The following is a 10,231-nucleotide window of genomic DNA, read 5'->3' as shown; positions in this document are numbered from 1 at the left end:
ACGCTCTAGCCCACCGCTCTCACAAACCAAAGCTAGTGAGCACAGAGCTAGTGCTACAGCGAGCTTACTGGATCATGCTCAAATCTTGCTCAATATTTCTTTCTCTTTTCCAAAGTTTTGTCCATAATAAGCTTCCACAGAATCAAATCAGAGATCTTGCCTTTTGTCATCTTAGTAGACAGTGTAAACATTTCTTAGCCACGACAGAGGTCAGTCTCAGACTTCAAATGCTTTTATGTATATCATACTCGGTATTTCCACATTCAGGACAATTACAGTAAATATAACTTGTCACCACTGTTAATCCCCTATTATTAATGATGGACCCAACAGCAACACAAAGTTGACACATACTTGCACAAAAAATATACTCTTGCGCATTATGAAGATTAAAAAACGTTTTCAGTCTTAATGATGTGTAGCGTCACTGGTGTCTGAAAGAATGTATGTTAAATGTATAATAGGTAGATTATTTCACTCAGGGGTCTGAAATGTCAATAAATAATAAATAAATAAACAGTAATCAATGCATAAGCTAAGTCAGGCCCAAATTTCAAGACAGTTCCACAAAACAAAATTCTTTAAAAAATGCCTATTCAATAAATAAATCATGTCATCACAAATTAATTTAAACAAATAAATAGATAAATAAATAAATAAATATACTTATATACAATGAAGAGATTCAGAACAACCTCTAAAATGAGCCTTCTTGAAACAAAAACGCAGACCAACTAAAAACATGCATGGTCTGCCATGTCCATACACACACCAGTCCATTTAGTGCAGTCAGCTACAGGCAACCAGCCACATTTTATGCATAATCAAAAGCGATTTGGCACAACCTAATACTGGCTGACACTGATCCAATCCCTTCATTTGGCAGGCATTACATCTGAGGACACACAAGAGGCAAAAAGAAGCTCACTGTTGGGCTCATTAATTTCTTTTTAATATCAGATGATTGTGGGAAGAAACACGACTACTGGAATTTAAGTTCTTTGTTTTTCCTTTGTAACATCAATAACTTATTTTTATTGTTAAATAAACACTTTGGTTTATGGGAAACTTCACTTTTTTTCCTTCTTAGCCATTGTCCAGCCTTTAGCCTTAGCCTTTTAGTACCAGCTTTGAATGCAAAGCTTGCCTGGCTTAGCTCAATTTATGGATGTGTTTGGTAAATCTAAGGTCTGAGAAAAAATCTGGTTTATTACAACTTGAGTTTGATCAATAATTTAACCATTCCCTTTCAACCTTTATTTCAAATAAGTCTGACTAACCTGATGGGAACCTGATCATCTGACAGCAGCAAATTAACTTTGTATTACTAATAGTATTTCTAATCGCTGGAGCTGGGGAAATAAGACCCAAGTTTCAATAAACCAGAATTACCCTTTAAGACACAGAGTTGAACCCTTAAAAAGCAACAAAAGCATAGTCTTGAACAACAGCTTATTTAACTATATTTGCTCACATTTGATACTTCCAAAGTTCATCTTTACATTTCTCTGACTCTGGGTTAAGTTGGAAAACAAACAAAATTATCTTTTAAAACCTCCACAGTACAAGGACCCTGAGCTCCTGCTCATTCCTCACCCTAGCCTGTCTGAGACTGTAAGAACTGCTCGAATAATAAATACTGAAATCCCCTAGCCTCCCTTTTAAATTTGAGGTAACCTTATCTTAGCCAGAGAGTCACACAGTGCCTTTGCATTTTAAAATTTAACCTCTAAACATCATGTTTCTATCATTTCGTTATCTTATCTTTCATTATCGTTTCTATCATCGTTTAAGCATTTAAAAGATGGAAGAGGAAGATGATTTTGATTCCAAAAATCAGATATCTCCCCAATTTGGAAAAATTACCGTACCAACAGAAAGATCACTTGTGAAACTCCCTCTGCTATTATTATTAAAGTTATTTAGTCCAGTAAAATTAAATCATCACTGTCAGTTTAAGTCCCACAGTCGCCTCATTGTCCATTCATGATTCTATTCTATTCATCAGAGAAACTCTCAAGCATTGAAGTCAAATGCTTTCTGCACTCGATGCGATGCCTCAGCGACGCTTCCCTTTTTAAAACACAACATTCACAGTTTACAACAACTTATCCTCCAGATCTGTAAATTAAATCAATGTATCAAAAATGAGAGGGGTGGAACAATAAGCCAATCAACCCAACACAGTAAACTGCTGTTTCTCAAATTTCTTTCAGTTAGTTCATTAGTTTTTGGGGGGTATTTCTGATGACACAGATATGGAAAAAGGTGGTGGCATCCCAAAAGATGGGGAACCTGTGAGTCCATGAAACACACTTCATACACAGAGGAGGGGAGAAAAAGCAAGAGAGAGAAGTTCCATCCCTGTCATTCACTTCCTGAACTGCATCTTTAGTTCTCGCTGATTTCTGTTTCTCCAGCTGGCATGTGGTGTCTCTCTCTAAACATGAGAAAACTTAACATTGGATACCTTTGGAGAAAAAGAATACACAGGGTATGGAAATAGAAACGTCAGTACTCATGGTCTTGAGGACTTTGTTTCACTTACCATATACAGTATGTGTGTGAGCATGTTTACAGTGTAAGCATGTGTAAGTTCCACCATATCAGCTCAAACACAAACGTCTTTGTTTTCCTTTTCCTAATTCCTTTACACTGCATCTGGATCTGCGCATGTCAGTCCCTTCAGTATCCATTCAGCGAAAAGAAAATCATCAAGTCTGTAGAGAAGCTCTCCTCCCTAAAGTCTTTCGTTGATTCTGAAAAAGAAACTTGCTGTCAGACAAGACGTCACACCAAGCTCTTCACTCCAGCATCTTCTTAAATGAAGCTCAAACGCCATCCCATCATCTTCTGGGTCTGGCAAGTACCATCATCTACCTTCCTGCCTCTCTGTCCGCCTGTGGGTCAGTCTATTCAATGGAGTATGGAGGAAGACGGGCAGGGTAGAGGGGCAGGTAATGAGGAATGGTGTGGTACAGTAGGAGCAGTGCAGTCTTTTGGCTAGCATTTGAGAAAAGAGTGAGGAAGAGTATGGAGGAAAAAAGTACGGTGATCGGTCGGTCAGTTGGTCGGTGGGATGGGTCAGTGGTCTTACTCAATGACCATGCAGTGGGGCAGGTGCTGGGAGTAGTATTTAAAGAGCTCGGTGGTGGCTCCGGGGCAGTTGGTCAGCTCCAGCTCCTCCAGCTCCTGCAGCTGGATGAGGCCTGATAGACCAGTGGTAGTCAGCAGGGGGCAGCCTGGGTGGACACAGCAGGAGGAACAACATTCAGCTGTGGGTTGGGTAACAGATTACACCTGGTTACAAAGTGTATCTGCAGTGTATCTGCTGCAGCTAACATTTATTGTCATTATCAAGTAGTCTGCTTATTACTTTGACATTATTAAGATATTCTGTATAGGACTATAAAATAAGAAAAACAAAAGCAGCAAATCTTCACAGCTTGAATTAGGAAACTTTTTCACTTTAAAGATTATTTATATTCAAAGTAGTTGCATATTGCATTTTTGTAGATTTGCTAATTTGCTAACTGTCAGCTCGAAAGTGTATTCACTAAAATAAAAATTTGCATTTCCCATCGGTCAGATTTCAACTTAAGTCCCAAAATCCTAATTTGACCTATCTGCTATTTTTGAAAAAGGTTTGTCCTGAGTGTAGTGGTACAGGAAAGGCAATGGAGTCATCAACATCAAAAGGATTAATTTACCAAATTCCATTACAATCTTATATCTTTTGAAGAAAGACAGGGCTGGCAGCGACGCTGTCTTCATAGACACCGCAGCAGCTCAGCAAGCAGCCATTACGCACAGGTACAGGTAAGCAGTGTGGCCTGAGCACAACATATGATCCACTTAGATACAGTATAACAAGGTTCAGCTGGTTGAATTGTATAAAAAGCTAATTTATAGACCAATCACAATGTTTGAAAAAATGAGAGGTCATATTATGCTTTTTGGCTTTCCCCCTCTCTTTTGTTGAGTTATATACCTTTATTGTGCTTGTAATATGTTTTCAAAGTGAAAAAGTCCACCCCAAAGAGAGTTCCCATCTCCCACAGAAAAAACTGCTTTGAAAACAGCTCGTTTGTAGTCCAGCCTGAAGAGCTTTCTTGTGACGTCACAAACATGCGCCATAATGCTCGCCTAGCGGCTGTCAGACACACCCTCAGTGGAAAAACACATTGAGCTGCAGCACACACACAGTGACAAGACGTCCGCCTGCTGCCTCCCCTCTCCCTTCCAAACATTAGCTACCCTCCAGGCAGCAATGGACATAAAGTTGTTACTGTGATGTAGAGACAGAGCTCAGTTTATGGATCTAAGATACATTTGTTACAAATTAATAACTCACCACTCTGAAACTCTTGCTCCAGTCTATGTTGCTAAGCTGGTAAGCGGAACATATACAGCTGAACCAAAGCCGTGTTTACCAGCTTTTCAGGACCCGCCCTACTCTGCTTCTGATTGGCTAGTAGTCCTTTACTAGGAACTGCGCATTTGCAACTCCCAAAAAAGATCTGGTAGAAGTGAGATGTATCACTCCATAGCTAAAACAAAGCGTTCAACACACAGGGAGAAAAGAGGAGCTGCAGCAATGTGCAGTATGACATGGTGTTTTTTGAAAATGAAACCATGTAAACCTGTTCTGGTACAACCCCTAAATAAAATGATGAACCTGAAAATGAGCATAATATGACCACTTTAATAAAGGAGGACTTCTGACATTATTTTATTTAAAACATGTCTCAGTGTGGATATAATACAGACAGGTCAGGTCACAGTTTTATTCTAGTAAGGCTTTCTGTGGGGAAAGATAGAGCCATAAATCATACCTGCAAGAGACAGCAGACGAAGACTCCTCATTCCAAATAAATGCTGCAGTCCAAAATCTTGCACCTGCAATCACAAACATAAGTATTTCCATAAATACCATTATATCAGAAGCCCTAATCATTGTGACTGTCTAACTGACAAAAAATTTATTGTGTAAATCCTTTTTATATCAATAAATCACCAAAACATACAAGTTGAGGCTGTCTCATTATCTTTTTAGTTGTCCAATTAAACAGTGAACATAAACTCTGCATTACAGCATTTTTTTTTTTTTACACACATTGCTCTATACTGACTTCATGTTTTCAAAACTGTTTCAAAAAGTTTCTCTCTCTTTACTGACATGCAACACTGACAACATTTGTCAGATAGCAGTGCGTTTCACTATCTGATCCGATCTGTCTGCATTCAGCCTACTATTGTTTGTGCACATACAGTATACCGTAGGACTGTATGCTGAAGGACCTTCTGTGGTTTTGGTGATTTACAAAAAAAATGCTCTCTGAAGCTTTTGCATTGCCTGTGCTATTGAGGGAGCATATGTATAAATGAATGTCATCAGCATAGAAGTGTATTTTTGTTTGTATGTCCTTACCTAAGTCTGTTCTCTAATTTATAAAAATAGAGAACAGAACAGATCCCAAAATGGAACCCTGGGGCAGGGGTTCTTAACCTTTCTGGCAGTCTGCTAATATGACAGTTATTACTTAGCGGCAAACCAAAGATTACAGGTCGATGGCATTATAATCTTAGACTCACAGGACAGCTGATTCGGTGGTTGCCTAGCAACATTAAAAAACCACAGCGTTTGCTCTTTTCTAAATTCAACCAAAAAAGGCATTGCTGGGTGTCCACCCAAAGTGATTCCATTCACTGTAGTCCGTCTAGTTATTTTTAAGTTGTTTTTTTTCTTCTATTTTTGTGTCTATAGCAGCATTCTCATAACCCCCCTGGGTCCCAGGTTAAGAACCACTGCCCTGGGGGACCCCTTTAGTTATCTCAAGAAACTCAGATTTATGGCCCTCTGCATGGGCACACTGAATCTGATCTACAAAATAATTTCTAAACTATTTTACAGCATTTGGACAGAAACCAGCATCCCTAAGTTTGTTCAGAATCAATTAATTGTCCACAGAATCAAACGCCTTGGAAAGATCCACAAATAAGACAGCGCAATGCTGTTTTCTGTCTAAGGCACCAATGAGTTCATATATAATCACCAATGCAGCAGTAATGGTACTGTGGCCAGTTCTAAAACGAGACTGAAAATGGTTTAAAATATTAATTATCAAGTAAAAACTGTTTTAACTGTAAATTCACCAGCAAGGACCACACAATCAACAAGTACAATTAAATGATTTATTGATGATCAAAACTTGCAGTTGCTGAATACAAATATGAAAATCCGCCGTAGCCCCCAGGCACGACAAACCCACTTATAACCCTATGGAGAGGAAGAAGGCGATCAGGAGGCAAGACAGAGAAAGGGGTGGGGGGGGCGAATGCAGAATACGAGAGCGAAGAAGAGGAGTTGGGACATGTGGGTATTTATGGAAATGCTGGCGATGACGTGGTTGATGTGTGGTCCCGCTCCTGAAACTCTGCTGGTTAGCACCACTTCACTAGCAAGGACCACACAATCAACAGGTACGATTAAATGATTTATAGATAATCGAAATAGAAAGATGTACGAGGCTTGCAGTTGCTGAATAGACATTAGAAGCGTTGTGGGGAAGCTACGATAGGAAAATCCGCCGTAGCACCCGGGCATGACGGACCCCAAAAGCTTCTAGTTACGTGAGAGCATTGGCTGATCTGAGGTCTTTGAGATCTGAATGAGTGTGATGATGGTACGTTTGGGAGGATCACCGGCACATGATATGTATCAGGTGCTCGGGAATGACGTCAGAGGCTGATAGGGTAACTCTGATACTGAAGGAGTGACCGGGGTAATGGATGGGACAAAAGCATGACGAGAGAGTGCTTGGCAGGAGTGGCAGTGGCATCGGGAATCGAGAGGCCACTGGAATCGACTCAGAGACAATCTGGCGTGTTGTACTCTGGGATCCCAGATCCCAATGGTTCACGAGATTGTTGACTCGGTGATAGCTCGAAAAGCTGTTAGTTTGATGTTTGCTCAAAACGACTATGCTTGACGTGAGCTCGAAGCGACTGAGCGTTTGAAGAGACTTTAGCACGAAGTGACTTTAGCGCGAAACAACTTTAGCAGGAAACGACTTAACACGACGTGAGTGACTTAGCTTGGATTGACTTTGGTTAAAGACGACTGTTAGTTTGACCCAAGCTCGAAACGACCGTTAGCTCGATATGAACTTGAAGCGAGCGAGTTCAACGTGACTGAGCTCGAAACAACTTTGGGGCGGCTGTGGCTTTGAAGGTCGACGGTTCAATCCCCGTCTCCTCCAGGCTGCATGTCGAAGTATCCTTGGGCAAGATACTGAACCCCGAATTGCCTCTGGTGGCTGTTCCGCCAGTGTATGAATGTGTGCGAATGTTAGTTTCTGTTTGAGCCCTTGAATGAATGGTGATGTAGTGTAATAACGCTTTGAGTGGTCGAAAAGACTAGAAAGGCTCTATACAAATACGAAGCATTTACAATGACTTGTTCGTTGGATCGACTGTTAGCTCAATGTTTGCTCGAAACGACTGTATGCTCGATGTGAGCACAAATCGACTGAGATGTCGAAGTGACTGGGAGCTCATGCGGCCGATAGCTTGAAGCAACTTTAATACAAAAAGCTGTAACGCAAAATGACTTTAGCGCGAAACGACTGACTTGACCTAGGATCGAAACGGCTGAGCTCATAGTGACTTTAATTAAAGGTGACTTAGTTCAAAACGACTTTGCTCTAAATGACTGTTAGCTCGATGCTCTCTCGAAACGAATGTTAGCTCGAAACGACTGTGAGCCAGATGTTAGCTTGAAGTGGCCATGACCGGATGTTGGGTCAAAACAACTGTTAGCCGGATGTTAGCTCGAAACAACTGTGAGCTCGAATGACTGTGAGCCAAATGTTAGTTAGAGGCGACTGTGAGCTCGAAACGACTGAGAGCCAGACGTTAGCATGAAACGACTGAGCTTGAAGTGACTGTGAGCTAGATATAGCTTGAGATCACTGTTAGCTGCATGTTAGTTAGAGACGACTGTGAGCTGGAGACGACAGAGCTGGACGATAGCGTGAAGCGACTGAGAGTCGGACGTTTGCGCGAAACGGCTGACAGCTGGATGTTAGCTCTCAAACGACTGTGAGCTCGAATGATCGTGAACCAGATGTTAGCTCTAACAACTGAAAGCCGGATGTTTACCTCAAAACGACTGTGAGCTCGATGTTAGCTCGAAACGACTATTGGCATCTTGGTGCCCGAAGTCCCTACTGACGCTCTGAGGTTAATGGTAGGGGGCGCTGGCATCTCGGTACCAAACCCCTACTGCAGGCAGCTGCTGGGGTTGCTTGGTGTAATTGCTGTCTGTTACTGTGGTTGGTTGAGGGTGGGCGGCTGGGGGCGCTGGCATCCCGGTTCCCCCGGCTGAAGCCGGTTGATGGTAGGCGGCCGGGGGCGCTGGCATCCCGGTGCCCAGTGCCCCGGCTGAAGCCGGTTGGTGGCAGGGGCTGGCATCCCGGTGCATGGACCCCTGACTGAAGTCGGTTATAAAAAAATAAAACAAATAACCAAAGCTATTTGCAACTGCCAGGGCCTTACCTTTCATCTAGCTTGTTAAAACAAGTTACCATCAGAGTCCGTCAGAGTTTTTCACAGCCTTGAATCTAAGTTGCTAAATGATAAATAGTGGAACATCTGCTCATATACTCTTCCCATGCTTTGTTACATCTTTTTGTGTGTGTGTGTGGGTGTTTGTGTTTTTTACCTGACAGCACCAGCGCAGATAGAGGCTCCTTAATGATGACATGGTGGACAAGTAGCCCAAGCCAGTGTCTGTGATCCTCACACACCTAAAAGTAGACACAACACACAACATTACACCTGAGTAAACATTCACACACTCTCACTCTTTTAACAGACTGCCCTTTATGTAAAGTAATTCCTATTTGCATAGTTGCTGTATATACCAATATCAAAATACACTCATTGGCAAAAATCTCCTGTATATATCTATACATGCTCATAATGCAAATACCAACCCAGACAATCACATAGCAGCAACTCTATGGATAAACATGCATACATACAGACATGATCAAGAGGTTCAGTTGTTGTTCAGATCAAACAGCAAGATGGAAGACATGTGACATTGAGATCTAAGTGACTCAAGTGACTAAATGATTCAAGGGATCTTTGTGATCATAAAATGATTGTTAGTAATTTTCTTTTTCAGCTCATTATTAATTAATGTTTTGTCTATATTATCTTTGTTACACTCATGCCAATAAAGCAAATTAAAGGGTAACCTTTTCAACCTGCACCTTATTTCCCTGTGTTTTTGTGTCTGTGTGACTAAATGGGACAACATTTTTTGAAATTGGTCCAGTATTGTGTACTGCATCAGTGAAACAGGGCTGCGACGTAGAGACAAAAAAGACTGAGTCAATCACACCACTTCACAATGAAGAAAAATAACCTGAAAAACAAAATTGCAATGTTCGCAAACATATAACCCTGAGAATAAAATATTACAGCAAAAATGAACAGAACCACTTCAATTAACAGAGTAAAAGATACTGTTTGTAGAGCAGCAGTATGATCAGGGATGGACATGAGAAGAATTCAATGCTTTGAACTGCTGTGTTACCTCAGTTTGTTGCAGTGATCATATGCTAAATGGCTCAAGCTAAATGGCAACTACTTTTATACAGTCTATGGTTCAAGCCCTCTGTAAAAAAAAAAAAAAAGAGTTTGCTAAATTTTCTGTCATATGTGTTGAACATTAATGTACTAGATGTGTGAAATGCAATATAAAATTTACCAAATCTGAGGTACCCAAAAGGACACCAGACCAGACACCAGAAGAAAATTAAATAATTAGCATCTATTAGAAACCTTAGGTCACTACCAGTTGGGTTATGTACTTAGTTTGTATGTAAGTGAAATAACAGCCTCCTTTTGGTGGAAATGTTCTTTCTGTTAGGATTTGGTTCTGTGTTCTGTAAGCTTTATTTGATCTTGCCAGGTTTGGGGTTTTGTAGCTTAATCTAGTCCTGTCTCCTGTTCGGTCCGGTCTCTGTCCATGCCCTAATTTTGCAGTCTTTCCATGTTTGGTGTTTTACTTTGGTAGATCTGTCCTCGTGTGTTCCCGAGTACTTCACTTCCTGTTTTATTTTGTAAGCTTCTGTGCCTGGTGTTCTTGTTTAGCTTTGTTCCTGTTGTTGATTACCTGATGTGTTTCAGCTGTGCTTCCCTCTTTGCTCGTTTGCCT

At 41.0% G+C, this 10,231-nt stretch overlaps 1 protein-coding gene across 2 annotated transcripts; it reads right to left on the bottom strand.

Moving 5' to 3' along the window:
* Positions 1-216: 216 nt before the first annotated feature.
* Positions 217-8,806, bottom strand: LOC123977739 (F-box/LRR-repeat protein 16-like). 2 transcript variants are annotated; one of them, XM_046060670.1, is made up of 3 exons: positions 8,726-8,806; positions 4,836-4,899; positions 217-3,275 (listed from the first exon to the last, which is right to left on the bottom strand). In XM_046060670.1, exons 1-3 carry the CDS (start codon positions 8,765-8,767, stop codon positions 3,094-3,096), a joined length of 288 nt encoding a protein of 95 aa, XP_045916626.1. In that variant the 5' UTR covers positions 8,768-8,806; the 3' UTR covers positions 217-3,093. The 2 variants fall into 2 exon arrangements, with proteins under 2 accessions (XP_045916626.1, XP_045916627.1); XM_046060671.1 differs by having other exon boundaries at positions 217-3,242.
* Positions 8,807-10,231: the final 1,425 nt, after the last annotated feature.

The sequence above is a fragment of the Micropterus dolomieu genome, linkage group LG10 (genome assembly GCF_021292245.1).
Source record: "Micropterus dolomieu isolate WLL.071019.BEF.003 ecotype Adirondacks linkage group LG10, ASM2129224v1, whole genome shotgun sequence".
Classification (NCBI taxonomy): domain Eukaryota; kingdom Metazoa; phylum Chordata; class Actinopteri; order Centrarchiformes; family Centrarchidae; genus Micropterus; species Micropterus dolomieu.
Note: the sequence above shows the minus strand (reverse complement) of the source record. Positions and strands in the feature narration are given on the sequence as shown.

Bases quoted from the DNA above. Each gene is read 5' to 3' on its own strand.
- LOC123977739 (XM_046060670.1), bottom strand. From the start codon at position 8,767: ATGTCATCATTAAGGAGCCTCTATCTGCGCTGGTGCTGTCAG. The intron at 4,900-8,725 runs GTAAAAAACACA...TTGTGATTGCAG, and splicing joins ATCTGCGCTGGTGCTGTCAG to GTGCAAGATTTTGGACTGCA. The intron at 3,276-4,835 runs GTATGATTTATG...CCCAACCCACAG, and splicing joins TCGTCTGCTGTCTCTTGCAG to CTGAATGTTGTTCCTCCTGC.